The sequence below is a fragment of the Tursiops truncatus genome, chromosome 20 (assembly GCF_011762595.2).
Source record: "Tursiops truncatus isolate mTurTru1 chromosome 20, mTurTru1.mat.Y, whole genome shotgun sequence".
Lineage (NCBI taxonomy): Eukaryota > Metazoa > Chordata > Mammalia > Artiodactyla > Delphinidae > Tursiops > Tursiops truncatus.
The window spans coordinates 2,274,924-2,294,340 of record NC_047053.1 but is presented as its reverse complement, the minus strand read 5'-3'; the positions used below and the strand labels follow the sequence as shown (position 1 = coordinate 2,294,340).

General features: G+C 44.0%; 1 protein-coding gene across 4 annotated transcripts in view; it reads right to left on the bottom strand.

Moving 5' to 3' along the window:
* Window positions 1-218: 218 nt before the first annotated feature.
* Window positions 219-19,417, bottom strand: part of TTC19 (tetratricopeptide repeat domain 19) — a 26,964-nt gene continuing 7,765 nt past the window's right edge. For 3 of the 4 annotated variants that reach the window (XM_033847767.2, XM_033847768.2, XM_033847769.2), the window contains 3 exons: window positions 5,644-5,798; window positions 4,315-4,477; window positions 219-3,757 (listed from right to left, as the gene is read on the bottom strand). In XM_033847767.2, the coding sequence (XP_033703658.1) occupies window positions 3,624-3,757; window positions 4,315-4,477; window positions 5,644-5,798 (452 nt within the window). In that variant the 3' untranslated portion in view covers window positions 219-3,623. The remainder of the gene's footprint in view (window positions 3,758-4,314; window positions 4,478-5,643; window positions 5,799-19,417) is intronic. The other variant, XR_004523918.2, reaches the window with a different exon arrangement.

The following is a 19,417-nucleotide window of genomic DNA, read 5'->3' as shown; positions in this document are numbered from 1 at the left end:
AACCTTTGCCTTCTAAACAACCTCATACAGCCCAGTTATACAATATTGGCTGTCACGGGCATTGTACTTTTATCCAATTTTGTTTCCTCCAAACTCAGATTCCCAGTGATGTTTAAAATCTTGTGATAAATGTTTAGATTTTTAACACAGACCCTGTCATAAAATCTGTACGTTAACGTATTAGGGTCAAAAGGAGAAACAAAATTCTGCCATACTGTAAATCTCCAGTGCAGGCTTTAATTTTTTTTTTAATTAGAAACACTGAAAAAATAGTACTGCATGGGTATTGTTATAGTTCAGTTTTTAAGGTTTTAAAGGCTTATTTGAGGCATACCTCACTGTTATGCACACTGGTAATTAACCACACCCAAGCACTCCTCCTCTCCTGCATTTGATGCAGCCCAGCAAAGCTTTTGTTCTGAAATAAATCTGACCGCCCTGTCCACTAGCTACAGTAGAGTACTTGTGATGTGAGCCTTTCGCTGTCTCAGGTTTCAAAGGAAAAACTTACACTTTCCTTTAGTTTGATAGCTATCATTGGTTGAGAGTCAGTCAGAAGGTTACAGTCTGTGCAGAACCTCAGTGTTTTAGGTTTGCTTCGTGCCGCATAACCTGAGCTCTCGTGGGGAGCAGCCAGTCCTTTCCCCTTCGTGCCACCCTGTGCTTACTTTCACTTTGATTCCTTGTGGGCAAGAGTTCGTCAGGTGTTTTTATTTCACTGAATCTCAAGAAGCAAATAACTTAAAAGACTGAATTTTAAACCCATTATGGTACTAGAGGATCAGTCTTACCCTTCAATAATAATTGCTTGTTGAATTAAAAACTTTTTTTCATACAACTTTAACATAGCATTGAAGCATCCTTCTGTAGCACACGGATGCTAATGGTTTTGGGGGAATGCCACCGAGATAGAGGTCTCTCAGAAAGATAAAAACTAGCACTTTATAGACTCTTAAGTAGACCTGAGCTTTTAAGCAAAAGTACTCAAGCCTCTAAAGACAGCAGGTGTCCGACAACCACTGACTAAGCGCCTCCTTTGCAGTGGAGGGGACCTTGGTGTCTAGTCCCCTTTTTATAGATGTGGATGCAGGTTCAGTACGTTGCCCACACAGTTAAATAAGCAACGAAGACAGGGCCACAGACCGACACCTGTCTGAAGCTAAGGGAACTGCGCACCTGCGTATGCTTGAGGTCCTCCAAGTAAGCTTTAGATCAGGTGTAGTGGTCAAATCCCTACTACTCGGAAAGCTGGTACGACTTTATAAATACTTTAAAAGTTTTAATGTGAATGAAAAACAGTAACTTAAGGTTTTTGCTTAAAGTTTTGTTTAGGTACTAGTAACATTTTAGATTTTAATTATTTGTCAACAGTCCCAAAGAGATGATGCTGGTATTTTTCTATGACTAGTTCTTGAGAACACGTCAGATCAGAGCCCTGTGCGTAACCTGTGCAGCTCCACTCAGGACCCAAAGGGGGCGGCTGTTGACCACTCACCCCTCCTCATCACAGTGCAAGTTGTTTTACTTCACCTGCCGTCACCTGGAGAAGAGATCCCGCAACGGGAGACAAAACCCACGGTCCCGCCTCGGTTCAGAACAAGGGCAGGACGGAGTGCTGGCCTGCAGAGCGGGCAGACCATGTGGGAGGTGGAGGCCCACCCGGCGTGACGTGACTTGGCCAAGTCAGCTGTGAACCGAGGCGGGATGCTGCGGGCTGAGACCCCAGGGTTCTGAAGCTACAGCCTGGCAAGTGACTATTTTTTAGCGCCCAGAACGAAGTTACAGTTCACAGAACTGTGACAGACAGCCAGTGTCCACCGCGTGTTCATGATGAGAAGATTCGTAGTGCTTGAATGTGGGTGTGCTGGGTGATTCTATCTTAAAATATCCATGCCCTGAAAGCTCCAGTGAGATAGTTCAAGTTTTTATGCTACTGTGAACAGTTCACCTTTGGATTCAGCCCGGTCAGTGGCAGGCCAGTCCTCCTCGTTTCGCTGCCTCAGTACAGTGAACTGTAGTGACTGCGCCGCGTGCAGAGCTTTCTGAAAACTCCCGCAGGTGTTCCGGGACCGGGAGCCGCATCAACGAGGAGGGTCAGAAATTCTCAGTAAAACCTAGAGCGAAAAACCTCCCTTTCAGTAACTCCCGCAACTGTGAGAAGGTAAAAACGTTCTCAATGCAGAAGGTGAGTAGTCGACAGTTTTTTAAAGTCAACTAATAAATGAAGACTGGTTGCACTGAAACTCAATGTGAGTTAAAGTTTCTCTCTCCAGAGTCAGACTTGAGTGATTAAAGGAATTAACTGGGTCGGAAAGTGGGAAGATGGATACATCCGCAATGTTAAGGTGATAGTTTTAGTCTAATCCCTGTATTTTTACTTTTATGAACTCTTTAGTAAATTATTTTTTTATGAGAAACTCAAAGATTATGGAATACATACACTATTATTGCAGAGTGTCTAGTTTATTATGAAAGGATTCTCCCAGTATGTACACAGGAACCCAACTGTCAGTTTATTTCCCTCCCCCCCCTGCCCGCTGCCACCGCCACCAGCGTACCAGCAACAACAGGGTTCCTTCGTGGTACTTAGAAGAACCGCAAAACTGCTGGGGTGAAAACACCATCAGTGCCCGCTGTGTTGTGTACTTTACATATGCTGAGGCAGTGTGATAAAGCTCTCAACACAGCGGCCTATCCAGGTAAGGTCATCCACCAAAATGCATGCTCCCAGGGCTGAGAGAGACTCTGACTACACACGAGGATACTGAGACCCAAACTCCAAAAGGCTGAGCTCGGGTCCAGGGCACTGGTTCCTCTACAGCACCAGTGGGACACGTCAGAACAACTGGGAAGCTTTCAACACTACACCTACAGGGCCCCACTCAGAGTCAGAGGGTTTGGGGACACCCATGACCGGGTGCAGAGGAGTGAATGCTCAGAGAGCAGGGACGCAGGGGGTCGTCATTCCTTGCCCTCCTTTTTTCACAGTTGTATATAACCACATGATACATACAAAAACATACAGTTCGCTTTTATTTATAATCAAATGGGCACTATACTTTCAAGTGCCTAATTCCCACTTTAAAACTTCATGCTGCTGGCAAGCCAAGATACTACTTTTTTACGCATTAAATTCCACACTGGGCTTCACGAGATAAATTATAAGAGAAAATAACTCACCGTCATCCCCCTTTGCCATGAGACCGGTAGCTCTGGTCTGCCAGGTGTTGATAAGAGAAGGCAGCAAATCAGTGGACAAAAATCTATGGGAGAGACGCCTGGCTGAAATGCCAGACCCCACCCCAGAGGGAAACTGGCCCCTCTTAATCTAGAGTTATTCTCGGGCCAGCATGGACAGCACCTAACCAGCCGTCTGCTGCAACGGAAAGCATTAACCGATACCAGTCGCAGAAGCAAAATCAGGTGGGGGGGGGAGCTTTCTTCGCAAAGCAAACGTGGCAGTGCACGCTGTCTACAGCTTGTCCTCCAGCAAGGCTAAGGTGAGGGGACTTGACGATCAAGGACAGAGGATTTAAGCCATTGATCAGGGTGCCACTGGGACTGGAATGAGAGGTGTTACCATAAATTCGCTACAACAGAAAGGGGTCCAGAGCTCGGCAAGGCTACGACAAAGGTCTCCTTTTTCTTGACAGCCCAGCCAGCTCTTCCCTGATGCGCTGCACAGAAACCTCATCTCTTTTCAGCTTTGCTCGCTTCAGTGCTTCCTGGTAGATCTCTTCTGCTTGTGCATATCGTTCTAAAATAACCCGGAAAGAAGGAAGAATAAAGAAAATGTATGTTTCACCATGATTCTGAAAGAGATTTTGAAGAGAAAGCACAAGTGATGGGACAAGTCTAGTTCATGGCATGGGGCCTTGTTTCACCCGTGACACCCGGGACCTCATGGAGCCCTTCCTGGCACACTCCAGTGGCCAAGGCCTTCGCCCACGGTGGTTCGGGTGAGAGACCTGCCGTTGCAGGTTTCTGAGCAGAATGGCAGAGTACGCCCATCAAGCGGCCGTGCCCTGTCACACGAGCTCCGTGAGAGACAACGTTTAGAAACCTGTAAAGCACTACAGAAATAAGGTCCCACTGCAAACGTTTCCACCGCGATGTGCCTGATAGGCCAGCAGGGCAGGACTACAGGCGGGACGTGAGCTGGGCCCGACGGCGCCTCCCCTGCGTCTCTCCCCACTGGCCCGTCGGTTCAGGAGCATCCTGTCCTCACTGCCCCCCTCAGCGCCACGCACAGGCTTCTGATCCACTGACACCCACCCCTCCCGAGGCCGGCCAGCCCAGCCCCGCACTCCGCACCTCTGTGCATCAGGACCGCAGCCAGATTACTGAGCAGCACGTGGAGCTCAGGGTGCTCCACCTGTCTCGCCAGGTCTGACGCCCTCTGTGCGTGAACACAGGCCTCGTCGGAGCGGCCCTGCGCATCCAGGGTGGTGGCCAGGTCACTCAGCAGCACGATGGTCTACACACGGGAGGAAACACAGGCAGCTGCTGCTTGCAAACACCTCCACAGCTCAAGAGCCAACGTGGAGTCTGACGAACTGTGGATACACTGAAGGGGTCGCCTTGCCTGGCAGTCCAGCAAAGGTCAGGGCGTCAGCAAGTCAGGTGCATTGATCATTCACACTGCACAGCATCGGTCTGACCCTCTGGAAAATGATACAAGTCTAGACACTAGGTAACAGGCTGAATATTACTTATGAAGCTAACTAATTATCAAAGGAGAAGCAGCAAATGAAAAATAACAGCAAAAAGAAGTGCCAGGATCTGATCCCCTTCTATTCAAGGTTCAGCACCCTTGAGAGCTGGCCTCGGAGCCGAACTGTACTACGATGTCGCTCCCATGTTCAGGAAGAGGAGACCCACCACTGCTCCTGGGAAAGTTCCCACCGAGTCTACAAAACGCTGTGGCGCTAAGGGCGGCGGGCCTCACCTCCTCCTGCACTTCAGGCCCGGTTCCAGTACCTCGTGATTCGAATTCCGTATCTGTCGTGGTCTTATTTCTCAGCGATATCCCGTGAAGGGGGTGCTCTAAACCCCCGTTCCTGAAGGTAATTCGGAGCCCAGTAACTCGCCCTGCTCATCCGCTCGCAGCCTTGGGACATGTTTAGTCCAGTTAGAACTTTCATGTCCTAGGCTGGGGGTTACCAAGCATTCACAAAGTGATCCATTTCTTACCTCTTAAGACAAAACAGATGATTTCAATTCAATGTGTTTACCGTTCTAACAGAAGGCTCTGCATGCTGTGCTTAAATTCTATGTCAGTGGTTTGAAATTTTGTTTAATGCGGTCCCACCGTCCTTTTCCCCCTACGTTCCCCTGGCATTTTATGGGTGGGGCTCAGGAGAGGATCTGCGTGTGTTAACCTGTTCCTCATAAGATTTTCATAGGATTCAGTACCTAAAATACCGTGCTGTGCAAACCAATCCTCACGTGAGTCCTGCTGGGCAGACCCAGTAAACTCATCAGCAGCCTCAAATCCTTCTAGAAACAAGCAGTTGGGCGCAGGGGAGGGGTGGTCGGGCACGAGGAGGGGGATGTACCTCGGCCACCTGCTGACTACCTGTCCCCATTTCGTATTTCTGGATTCTGAAAGTTTTGTCTTACAGTCCTGTTTTTCTCCCTTACCTGTGGGTGTCTTTCTCCTAGTATTTCTTCAGCAATCTGCAAAGCTTTTTCATACATCCTTTGTGCCTGTGATGGCTGCTTGGAGAACAGAAGGTAGCGGGCATAGGTGTCTAGGCACATGCCCAAGAGGAGGTGGGTGTTGGCTTTCTCTTCCACTAGGAAGGAAACAAGAGCAGTGCTGGGATGTAACCAGTACAGTACAGAAAACGAGGCAGAGACGTGGCCAACCTGCCCTGATCATTTTTCTTATTATCAAGACTCGCACTGATTGTTTCACATCACTAAACAAGTACTCCTAACCTTGTACTTTGTTACACAAAGGTGACAATTCAGGTGGATTAACATCTAAACTGGCTCCTGGACCCACCTGTGTGTGTTGGGGAAGGGGTGGGGCGTCTCCACACCAACAAGCAGTTGGTCACCAGCAGGGTATCTAAGAATCCAACTAAATTCTGACACCATCCACCCAGAGTCCACTTCAGACGCAAGTCCGGGTCGTCACCTGTGCTTGTGAACAACTGGCTGTAAATCACAGGTTCCCCAGGACTCCCTCCCTCGGGTTCAATTTGTTAGCTAGAGTGGCTCACAGATTACTAGATCACCGGTTTATAAACGGCTGTAACTCGGGAACAGCCAGATGGAAGAGGCACAGGGCAAGGTGTGTGGGAAGGGGCCAGGCGCCACTGCCCCAGCACCGGCCCAAATCCCATCCTTTGGGATGCTGATGGCGGCTTCATTACAGAGGCACAACTGATTCCATCACTGGCCACTGATTCACCTTCCAATCCCTCTCCCCTCCCTGGAGGTCAGGGCTAAGGCTGAAGGTTCCAACCCTCTAATCCCAAGGTTGGCTCCACCTGCAACCAGCCCGTCCTTAGGTGCCGCCCAAGTCACCTCATTAACATAACAAAAGACACTTAAAATCACTCCCAACACTTAGGAAATTCCAAGGATTTGGGAAACTATGAATAAAGACCAAATATTTTTCATCATCTGAATGACCAAATACGTATTTCTTATAGAACACAATACTGCAATACCCAATTAAATGATGTCTGAGTCCACACTTAGTTTCAAATTTTAATCTAATATTTAGCAGAACCAGGTGAAGATAAACTCAAAGAAGAAGAAGTTAACAACAGAAAATGTCTAGGGCCAATGAAAAAGTTTTCAGGTATGAAAACAGCACTGCAGAAAGGAACCAGAGAACACTCAGAATCCTGCAATGGGAAGTCACAAGCCGAATCTAAAGAACAGCTAATCCAGTTTCTGAAGAACAGTAAAAGGCTGCAGATACGGCACCTCCCAGCACACGCAAGAACTGACCACACAACGTCGGAAAAAGAACAAACTTCAAACACCTAATGCCGGGTGAGAAGAACCAGAGAACAGACCTAGGGACCAGTAACTAAAAGCAACCTGCACAAGTAAAGACTCAGGAGAGATGACACCAAAAAATGTGGAAATGGTGATGAACTAGATCAAAGGAAATTTTGCAAACAGCTCAGCTGCAAGTAAATGTTTACACAAAGGACTTGAAAAAGAGGTTCCCTCAGATAATCTGCTGTAACACAATTATTAGACACCCAAATGAAAGGGTTCAGACGGGTTTACCAGCAAAGGTATTCACACCAAATACCTTTCCTTCCATATCATCAAAGTTTCAGAAAACTTACAAATGGGATAGAGAATGTAAAGACTATGTTACCAAGTAACAGTATGACCAATTACTGAAGAGACAGTTTACATAAAACAACGCAAATAAAAATACCTACTGAAATAATATCTGAAGGTAAAAGTGAAAAAAAATGTTTTTCTTCAGGTAGAAATCCAAAGTTATTACTTTGGCCTAGTTATATACAAAAGGTAATGATAATCATTTTCTTAAAATCAAATTAGTAGTTTTAAATAGACCACCTTACAAATTTATTTTCAAAAAATATAGATGAAAATTATTTTTATAAATGTAGAAAGTATATATAAGTTTATGGATAAATATAACCAATATAAAAAAGCAAAACGTAACATGGCACCAAACAAATGCCACATGTAAAGATACCATATTTCTCCATTAAAAGGAAATGTTGAAACGAAAAAATATATCTCACTATGAGCACTCTTTTTAGAATGCTGAGCAAAAGCTTATAAAATCAGCAGCAGTTTAAGATCCACACTATTGGGAGATAATGTAATGGACAAAGGTCCAGATAAAGACAGACAAACCACTGTGCTCTCTTCACTTACTAACAAAATAACAAAGGTCCAAGGAGATAAGCAATTTGTAACAGACTGAGAATATACAGATGCACTAAAATCCATGTTCTTGGAGAACATTTAAAAAAAAATATTTACCAAAAAACAATGTATAAATTAATTATTCCAATTCTGGAAACTATGTTTCAAACGTGACTACTGAATCATATTTCTGGAATGTGTGTTAATAATTCTCTTTAGATATTTCTACATTAACAAAAGCATGCTCTTTTTACATTTTACAATTAGAAAATATGTTCAACACTGTAACTCAAAAGTAAAAGAATAAAGTGACAATTCTAGTAGAAAATTACCCCTGATATCTGTAATGGAAATTAAACTAGAATGGCAGAAAAGATAGTAAAGCTTCTTAGAAAGAATAACTGATGAGGTAAAATTTTAGCTGTAATATTTTGTCACTGTTAAGAAGAAAATACATTTTAAATTCGTAGCACACTCAAATCGTACTAACAAAAATATGAAGAAAAATTTTAAACAATATACTTCTCTAAAAATAGGACCAAGGGAGAAATAAAAAGACTCCATAATAAAACCTTTAGCACACTGCCAAGTTAAAAGTTCATACCTTTAGTAAAGTACCAAAAAGAGTTCCTCTTCTAACTAATAACAATTAAAACATGGTTCTTTGAAATATTAATATAAACACTGTTAGAAATTAGACAAGAACAAATCAGATAACCTAGTAACAGCTGAGAAATAAATTGGGATCGTTTATACAGAGCTTCCCCCAAAGGATTACTGGAATCTGAAGGGGAGGGAAGCATACTTATTTCTTCAAACTTTAGCTGTAAATAGTTCTTTTCCACAAATTATTCCTAGGAGAAAAAGATGAGCTACCTAAAATCAGTCTATGAAACAAACAAGATTCATCACAGAAATCTGTGCTCAAAATATAAGCAAACTGAATTCTCAAATGCACAAAGGATAAATGCACCAAGCAGTTTTTGCTCCAGGAATACCAAGAATGGCTCAATCTACTTAACGCATCAGTGTATCAAAGTAGGCTTGCATAAAGGCAGACTAAAAGGAGCTTGGTAAGTTACTGGAACAATTATATGCACTCAGAAAAACAGGAATAGGGCCTCCCCATCAGTAAGAAAAAGAGCATCTCGAATTTAAGAAAACGTGAGCACAGGCATCTAGTTCCCCCACCCACCACCAATAATAATCTAGGAAAGTCTACAGGGTCTCTGAACCTAAAGGTATTTGCCACCCATGTTCGAGGAACATCCTAGAATTTCTGCTAAGCTGAATCTCTCATTACCTAACCGATTACCCCATCGGCACTTCCTGAGACCACTAATGGCACCAGTGGAAGGAGTTTTTGGTTCCAGTAACATGACTGATAATCTGAAAACCCTTCTGGTTCAAATATTAGATAGATTATAACGAATATCCTTTTACATGCACAGCTAGCTGAGTTCCCGAGAGAAGGAAATCCCAAGGGCCAGAAATTAGAAATAAGCTAAAACCCAAAGTGGAAAGCATGTGTGTTGATGCAGGAGAAGCCCAGTTCTGGTTGGTTCTGTGGGTGGCCTGAGTGTCTCTGAATCCAGAATTGGATTCTTCACCTTGTGCAGAACAGAGAACTAGATGTGAAGCCCCTGCATAAAACCAGGATGTTCCCCAGAGGCTGCAAGAGAACGCTGAATGGCCAAGCTGGGATCTAGAAGGGAACAATGACTGCACGGAAAGCTGTATCACAGGCCTGTGCACACGCAGTGTGATGTCTAAATCTATATCATCCATTTAGGCTCGGACCCGAGTGCCCGGAAGAAACAAACAAAACCAGCCTGGAGACTCATTTCTCGAACCCCGCTGAAGATGAATTTGTAACCCCAAGTATGTAAGCATGAAGATGCATCAGAAATGGAAATGAGCAGACAATAAAAAGGAGGTCTTCCCCTCAAGATAACTGAGTGATCCCAGACTATAAACTAAGTAGGGCCAAATGCTGACTCAGACGTCAGGTATGCTCCACCTCGGGGCCTTGCACTGGCCCCTCCTCTGCCTGTAACTTGCCTCCCTCAGCGATGACCACTTGGCTTACTCCCTCCCATCCTCCAGGCTTCTTACCAGTCGGGCCTTTCCCGACCCCTCTATAAAATACTGTACTGCCCCACATCTCCCCTAAATACATATTTCCTCATAAACTTATCTGTGTAGCCCTTTATCATCTTTGGATATGTTATTAAGTTAGTGGATCGTCTTTATTGTGTGTTTTTCCTTCACTAGAAATTGAGGAGGTGTCTTTCAGGCTTTATTTACAGCTGTACCTCAGTGCCTAGTAATACGCCTGGCATGTCACAGGCATTCAATCAGTTCTTTCTTGACTGACTGGTTGAATGAATGAACATATATAAAAAGAAATGACTAGAAACATGAAGGTACTGAACTAAATATGGAAGATACAATAAAACTAAAAGTTTTAATTACAGAAGTAACAACACAACACTGCATATATCTATGAAAGTTCAGTACAGAGATGTCATTACAAACCAGTGAGAATCGGATGCACTAATAAAACAGTCCTGAGCTAAAATCCGTGCTTGAGGGAGGAAAGAATCATATCATTACCTCACACCATGTTACAAATAAATTCCACGTAATTGAAGACTAAATGTAAAAAAGCCAAATATTTAGAAGACACTATCTTTCTGACCTTAGAAGAGTGAAGGATTTTATTAAACAAGACTCAGAAAACACAAACTATAAAGGAAAATATCAAAAGATTCTATTACATTCAGTAGAATTAATCAATCTCTGTCAAATGCCCTAGAGTGCAAAGACAAGGTCACAAAGATATAATGTAACCAACAAAATAGACGCTCAAAAAAAGATGCTCAAAGACATTAAGCTGAGAACTCTTTACAAATCATTCAGAAAAAGACAACCCTTCCAAAAAATAAGCAAAGGGGATAAAGAGACAGTTTTCAGAACAGGAAATCTGAATGGCCAATAAATACATGAAAAGATGTTCTGTATCTCACTAGTAATCAGAGAAACATGCACTGAAGCCACAATGACACTCCATCAGATCCACCAGATCATCCAAAAATTTAAGTCCAATAATAACAAAGATATAGAGCAACAAGAATGCTAACACACTGCCACTGAAAATGTACACCAGTAAAAGCACTGATAAGCGATTTGGTCATGTCTAGTATTTGCACCCCAGCAATTCCACTCCTAGGTGTACCCCTAGGGAACATCATGCATGTGTGCACAGAGACACAGGTCCAAGCATTATTTTCTACAGCAACACAGGTAGAACCTACATGTCCATCAACAGGAGAAGTGAGTACATGCCCACAATGGGGTGTCAGGGCCACCTCTAGCTGTATCCCTCCTTTCCAGGATGGAAAAAAAGCACAACCTCACCCCGCACCCCCACCCCAGGGACTAAGTAAAGTCATCCCTTCTGGACAGACAGACAGCGTGGCAAGCGAACAGGGCCTTTATGTTAAAAAACCCTGATGCTTTAAGTATCAATGTGGATAAATCTCTGCAATATGATAAGTGAAAAATAAACTGCAGAAACAATTGCACAGTATGATGCCATTCATAAAAAGTTTAAAAACATATTAGTCCATAAAAAGTTTAAAAACAGGGCTTCCCTCCCTGGTGGCGCAGTGGTTGAGAGTCCGCCTGCCGATGCAGGGGACACGGGTTCGTACCCCGGTCCGGGAAGATCCCACATGCCGCGGAGTGGCTGGGCCCGTGAGCCATGGCCGCTGAGCCTGCGCGTCTGGAGCCTGTGCTCCGCAACGGGAGAGGCCACAACAGTGAGAGGCCTGCGTACCGCAAAAAAAAAAAAAGTTTAAAAACAATAAACATATTGTTTATTGATGTATACAAGTGTAATAAACAGGCATAAGAATGATAAAGACCAAAACCAAGTAAATAGATGGTTTACCTGCTACTTACATCAAGCAGGAGTACACAGGGGTTTACACTCCCCCCCCCCCCGCCCCAATCATCACCTGAAGCACATATGGTAAAATACTTAGACTTGACAAAGCTACGGGGAAAGTGTACAGGTGTTTGTTAAAGTCTCCACTCTTTATTTTTGCTTGAAATCTTAAACAAAACAAAACAAAAAAAAACGCACAAGAAGAAAAGGACAGAACTGACTTTTCTGAATAAGTCAATAATATGGAATACACACTGGAAAAATTCCCAAAATACAGACAAGAACCTGAGAGGAGAGAATAAATTTATACTACAGAACAGAGAAGAAAGAGTCCAACATACAGGTAAACGACACTCCTGAATAAAAAAACACAGCAAGGCAGAACTGTAGCAATAATCAAAGGTGTACTACTGAAGCTCAAGAGAACTGGATCTTAAAATGAAGGGTCACCACAGACCAAGCAAATTCATAGAGACCAACCCCCTAACCTTATGCTAAAGAGCTTCTGACACCTACAAAGTAACCAGGCAGGAGAAAACAGGTTATTTACAAAAGAAGGCAGGGCTTCCCTGGTGGTGCAGTGGTTAAGAATCCACCTGCCAATGCAGGGGACAGGGGTTTGAGCCCTGGTCCGGGAAGATCCCACATGCCGCAGAGCAACTAAGCCCGTGCACCACAACTACTGAGCCTGCGCTCTAGAGCCCGCAAGCCACAACTACTGAGCCCACGTGCCACAACTACTGAGCCTGCGAGCCACAGCTGAGCCCGCATACCACTGCTACTGAATCCCACACACCTAGAGCCTCTGCTCTGCAACAAGAGAAACCACGACAATGGGAAGCCCGTGCACCACAACGAAGAATAGCCCCCGCTCGCGGCAAATAGAGAAAGCCTGTGTGCAGCAACGAAGACTCAACACAGCCAAAAATAAATAAATTTATATATATACAAAAGAGAAGGCAAATAAGTTGGCCTCAGAATTCTGTGCAAAAAGTCCCACTAGAGGGGCTTCCCTGGTGGCGCAGTGGCTGAGAGTCCGCCTGCCGATGCGGGGGACACGGGTTCGTGCCCCGGTCTGGGAGGATCCCAACATGCCGCGGAGCAGCTGGGCCCGTGGGCCATGGCCACTGAGCCTGCGCGTCCAGAGCCTGTGCTCCGCAACGGAGAGGCTGCAGCAGTGAGAGGCCTGCGTACCGCAAAAAAAAAAAAAAAAAGTCCCACTAGATCTAAAATTCCAGATTACAGAGAAAAAACAAGTGGGGAGAGGTAGGAGAATGTTAAATTGTAGTCACCTCATCTTACAGAAGAAACTGAAAACAGAATTTTTTTTCTGAGTCAAATACGTCTTTTAGAAATTTTTAGGTTACCCTTTAATAGAATTGGAGACCATAGATGTACCTTCCTTTCAAAATATAAATGGAGGTTTAGTGAGAAAATCGTCCCTATAAGAGGGACTTGAAGGGACTTCCCTGGTGGTGCAGTGGTTAAGAATCCTCCTGCCAATGCAGAGGACATGGGCTCGAGCCCTGGTCCAGGAAGATCCCACATGCTGTGGAGCAACTAAGCCCGTGCACCACAACTACTGAGCCTGTGCTCTAGAGCCTGTGTGCCATAACTACTGAGCCCGTGTGCTGCAACTACTGAAGCCCATGCGCCTAGAGCCCATGCTCTGCGACAAGAGAAGCCACTGCAATGAGAAGCCTGCGCACCGCAACAAAGAGTAGCCCCCACTTGCCGCAACTACAGAAAGCCCGTGCACAGCAACGAAGACCCAACGCGGCCAAAAATAAATAAATAAATTTATTTTTTTTAAAAAAGAGGGACTTGAAAATATAAGAAATAACAAAAATGGAAAGCTTTTAATGTAAAAAATTAGACCAAATATCACTTTCAATTCTAACTCTAAATAGGTTTTAAGATTCTCTACCACAAGACAACAATACTCAGATTAGGTTAAAAAAATCCAAACACAGCCTTCTACAAAACACATACTGAAAACAAAATTACTCAGAAAGTTTAAGAGTAAGATACAGTCAACAATGTAAAACTAAAGTTTGTGACAAATACCTTAAGTAGGAAAAAAAGAATCACTTTGCTGATGAAAGAATAATTCACAATGAAGATATATATATCTGGGGCTCTAAACAGCATAGAAATATGTATAAAGAAAAAACTCACAAAAACATAAGTTCTGTCTAGAACTAGACAGAAACAGAAGACCTGAACGGCACTGTAAACCAACTAGACCTGACAGATGTCTACAGAGCACGTCTCCCAGCGGCTAAGGGACATACTCTTCTCAAATGCATACGCAGCAATCCCCGGAATAAGCCACGGACCAGGCCATGAAACAAGTCTCAGTAAAATGTAAAAGGACTGAAATCATACAAAGCATGTTCTTTGACCATAATGGAATGAACTTAAAAATCAACAACAGAAGGAAATTTTGGAAATTCACAAATATATGGAAATTAATCAACACACTCCAAAATATCCAAAAGATCAGAGAAGAAATCACAAGAAAAATTTTAAAATATTTTGAGATACATGAAAATAAAAACACAACATACCAAAATTTATGGGATGCAGCTAACACAGTAGAGGGAAATGTATAGCTTGTAAATGCCTACACTAGGAAACATCTTGAATCAACAACCTAATCTTCTACCTAAGAAACTAGAAAAAGAGCAAATAAACCCCACAGCAAGCAGGAGAGATACAAAAGATCAGAGGGGAAATAAGGGAGGTAGAAAACAAAAAAAAAATTAGAGAAAATGAAACCAAAAGGTGGCTCTTTGACAAGGTCAACAAAATCGACAAAAAAACAGGAGAAACTATGAATAAAAGAGTCAGGGAGTCCCTTCATAATTAAGAGTGGTAAACACAGAGGCGCTAAACCATTTAAGAAACTAGGTTAGCAGATGCACCACAGTCCAGCAGACTCCTTCCAAGCCCTCACTGAGCCCCCGTCTCAATCCTAGAGCATGGAATCCCCATAACAACGCTGTAAGGCACATTCTGTTCTTTTATTGTACGGATGAGGAAACTGAGGAGGGCATAAGTAACTTGTCTAGTCCCACTGCTGTTCTAAGTGAAAAGCCAGAATTCCAACCAGGCGCCAGACTTCAGGCACTCCTGAAACCAAATATGCCACCAGAAATACTTCAACTCTCCAGAAGTGTTTTACTTAAACTATGAAAATGAATGAAACTCTCATCTCAAGGAGAGGAGGAAGGAATCAGTGGGAAAACTCTCTTTGAAAAAGGAAATAAATCCACAAAATTAAAAACTGGGAAAGGAATATGATCCTGAATACATAACAGAATATCATTAAGTTATGCTTTACAAATATAATTCCTAAGTAAGTTTCTTCCAGGAAAATACAGGTCTCCAAAATTCTTTCACCCACGCATTCACTTATTCAACAGGTATTTATTTAAGCTGTGGTCTTGGCACTGTCCTAGGTACTGAAATCAACTCAAGAAAATGGAAGAAACTTAAATGTATAAGTAACCGAAGAAAGAAGAACAAAAGCTGCCAGAGAATCAACTCTAAAGGAGATCTGAGCCATGTGGTTTCGTAGATCCTACAACTTCCAAGGACTAGATCACTCCATGTAATACCCCACACCTATTCCAGAAAACACAGAAAGCATGCCAGTTCATTTTATCACATTAATACAATCCTGTGATGAGAAGCTCAAGAAATACACTATGGATCTCACAAAACAAAATAAATGTGGAAGTCTAAATAAAACGTCAGCATCAACTATTACCCAGCAGCACACCGAGCAATTAACCAGTTACCGGCAAGCCTGACATGCTCCACACGTAATAATACATCTGCTCACACGGTTTTGCACCAAATCAGATACAAGACAAAGTTGTCCAGCACCGCTGTTACTTAATGTTCTGAGGTTATGGCCAATGAACTACATTTAGTAAGGGGAGGGAGTAGGGACACAGAAGTACAACTATCTGAAAAAAGACAATTATCATGACCTCCCAAATCTCTAATTATATATCTGGAAATAGTGTGAATATCAACTCAAAAGCAAATAGTTTAGTAAGGTGCCCATTTAGAATCAAATGTAACAGAACAGCTGTCAGATCTACCTGAAAAGATCTGTAAGGAGAAGCAGACCACGTCCCTGAATGGGAAGACGGCGGCGTGATGAGAGCAGAGCTGCCGTTGGTCTCAGCCACTTTCCTCACATGATTCAAGCAGACGGGATTCCGAACCTCTGTCAGGAATGGATCCTGATCAGTTTTAGCCAATCATGCTAATGCCACTTCTCTTGCCAAGGACTGGGTTAGAAATGCCACGTAACCCGATCTGGCCCGCAGGGAGCAAGCATAAATCTAGGCGGGGACTTCCAGGAAAAATTGCCTTGATTCTAAGAGAAACACGCAAGAAGTGGACACTGTCACTTCTGGATGAGATTCCTGGGATCTGACGGTCACTTTTCAACCACAAGGAAAGTGTGAAGTGAAAGCCAGCACACTGAGAGTGTCAGTGAGGATGGATGGGGAGACCACAACCCTCAGGACCTCCGTGAGCCATAAAGCCCCGCCCCCTTTCACTAAACCGCCAGTCACATGACAGAACAGTGTCCTCACGGCTACACTTAATTTAGTTGAAATTTTTTGCTATTTGTAGTCAAATGCTAACTTATTCAGAAGGCAACCTCCCCAAACTAATTTATAAACAACACAAATTTAACAATTCATTCTCAAAGTACTTTGGGGAGCGAACAAAAAGAGCTAAAATTCACATGAAAAATATCTAAAATTCATATGGAAATTGAGTGAAAACCAAATGGGAAAAATTTTTGCAAAAGAAGTATGTGTGAGACCAGTATCACCATGTAACTCAAATGATATCACCTAATTCAGACAACATATACTATTATGAGCCATCAGATGAATAAACCAGAATGGAAAACCTTAAAAGAGACCCAAGTATATATTAATTAACATAAGCACATAATGATGATAGATTATTATCTTTAAGAAAGCAGTTACCAGGGACTTCCCCAGTGGCGCAGTGGTTAAGAACCCGCCTGCCAATGTAGGGGACACAGGTTCGAGCCCTGGTCCAGGAAGATCCCACATGCCGCAGAGCAACTAAGCCCGTGCACCACAACTACTGAGTCTGCGCTCTAGAGCCCGCGAGCCACAGCTACTGAAGCCTGTGTGCCTAGAGCCCGTGCTCTGCAACAAGAGAAGCCACCGCAATGAGAAGCCTGCGCACCACAACGAAGAGTAGCCCTCGCTCACCGCAACTAGAGAAAGCCCACGCGCAGCAACGAAGACCCAATGCAGCCAAAAATAAATAAATAAATTTATTAAAAAAAAAGAGAGCCAATTTAAAAAAAATCAGGTTACAAAGAAGTCATGTAAGTGTGACTCCTCATTTGCTTATTAAAATGTAAATAGCTAGAGGAAAACAAGCCTAGAAAGACATACACCAAAAAATAAACAGGAATTCTTTTTTTTTTTTTTTTTGCGGTACGTGGGCCTCTCACTGTTGTGGCCTCTCCCGTTGCGGAGCACAGGTTCCGGATGCACAGGCTCAGCGGCCATAGCTCACGGGCCCAGCCGCTCCGCGGCATGTGGGATCTTCCCGGACCGGGGCACGAACCCGAGTCCCCTGCATCGGCAGGCGGACTCTCAACCACTGCGCCACCAGGGAAGCCCTAAACAGGAGTTCTTAATACAATTATGAGTGATCTTTATTTTCTTCTTAATGCTGTCTGAAATTTTCTTCAGCACCCTTGTATTGCTTTTGGAGTCAGAAAAGACTGCTTTATACTCTGAAGCAACTGTCTACAGTCAATGTATAAATGAAACATAGCAAGGATGTGGATAGTTCAAAAGTGACTTATTTGACAGCTAGAACTTGTTTTTACATCTTTTGTGAATTTCTTCAAAGCACTTCCATACTGCACTGACATTTGTCAGTGTCTGCTGGGCCTTTTGCCCTTTCCCTCAGCAATTATTACTGAGCCTCTATTATGTAGCAGGCACTACTCTAGGTCCTAGGGATTTAGCAGTGAACAAAACAGATGAAGGCTCTTTCCCTCTTTGACAGGGAAGACAGACACTAAAAACGCTTGAACAAAAATGAACTTCAGTAGCTCAAGCACACAACACACACACCTACTTCCCAGGGTGACAAAGCAGAGGAGGAGAGAGGTTCAGAATGCACACAGGTGGGAAGACTGGCTGGCAGGCTGGCCTCCTGAGCAGAGGCCTGGGTGAAGGCCACTGGCCATGGAGACAAGAGCAGGCACGGGGCCCCGAGGCGGCACTGAGCTGGGAACGTACGACAGCGAGAAAAGAGCCGGGTGGCGAAGGTGGAAGGATGGTGTCAAACAGGTGGGGGGGTGGGGGGGCAGTAAATCCTCTGAGGGAATGAAGGGAAGCACGACAAGCTGTGGGGAGATGACTACAGGAGTCCAGGCAAGAAGCAATGACAGCCTGGACCAGAGCGGTAGGGCAAGAGGCTGAGACGGCTGTGACGTGGATGCATTTTGATGGCTGATTCAGTACAACTTGCTGGTGAATGACACGTAGGGAATGAGGAAGAAATCACAGCTGCTGCTTAGGTTCTTGGCCAAAGCACCGGGTGCACGGTGGTACCATTTACGAAAAGGGCTGCCTCGCGAGAAACCAGCTTGTGAGGGGCAGAGACCAGGTGGCCCATCTCGGCGGGGAGGGGCGCTACAGGGGTAGGGAGTGAGAGGCACAAAATAAGCCACAAGGACACACTGTACAACTGTACAACATGGGGAACATATAGCAAATATCTTATAACTACAAATGGAGTATAACCTTTGAAAACTGTGAATCACTATACTGCACACCTGTAACATAATATTAGACATTAACTATATGTCAACAAAAAAAGTTAAATCAATGCAGGAAAAAAAAAAGAGAGACCCATTTCAAACACGTTAAGTGTGAGGTGACCATTAAGCATTCAGGTCAGGGTGTCAGGTAGACCATCTAACCCATGAGCCTGCAGCTCACGTACAGGCCGGGGCTGAAGATGTAAAACTGGTATTTAAAGGTATGGGACTAACTGCTGTCTCCTAGGGTGTGAGGGCAGAGAGAAAAGGGAAGTGGGCCGAAGACAGCCCTGAGGCCCACTACCTTTACAGGTGACCCGGGGAGGGCAAGGGACCAGTGAGGTGTCCCAGAACCAAGCAAATGAAGGGTTTCCAGTAGGAGACAGTGACCACCTGGGTTGAGCTGCTAGTTAGTAGAGCTGGTAAGATAAGGATTGAGAACTGGTGACCTTAATAAGGGGGGCTTCAGTGGAGTATGAAGGAGGAAAACTGAGTTATGTTCAAGGGAGAACTGGAAGACCCATGACTACAGAAAACTCTTGCAGCCATATGTACTGCTTTAGGGACAACAGAGTTGGCCGCTGTATCTCTAGCATCATGCTAGCTCTAGGCAAAGAGGAAGTGTGAAATCAGGGCTACTGAATGAATGACAAATCTGAAAATTCCCAATACTTCAACCCACATTAAGAAACCCGAATGCATATGAAAAGATGCTCAACATCATTAGAGAAATG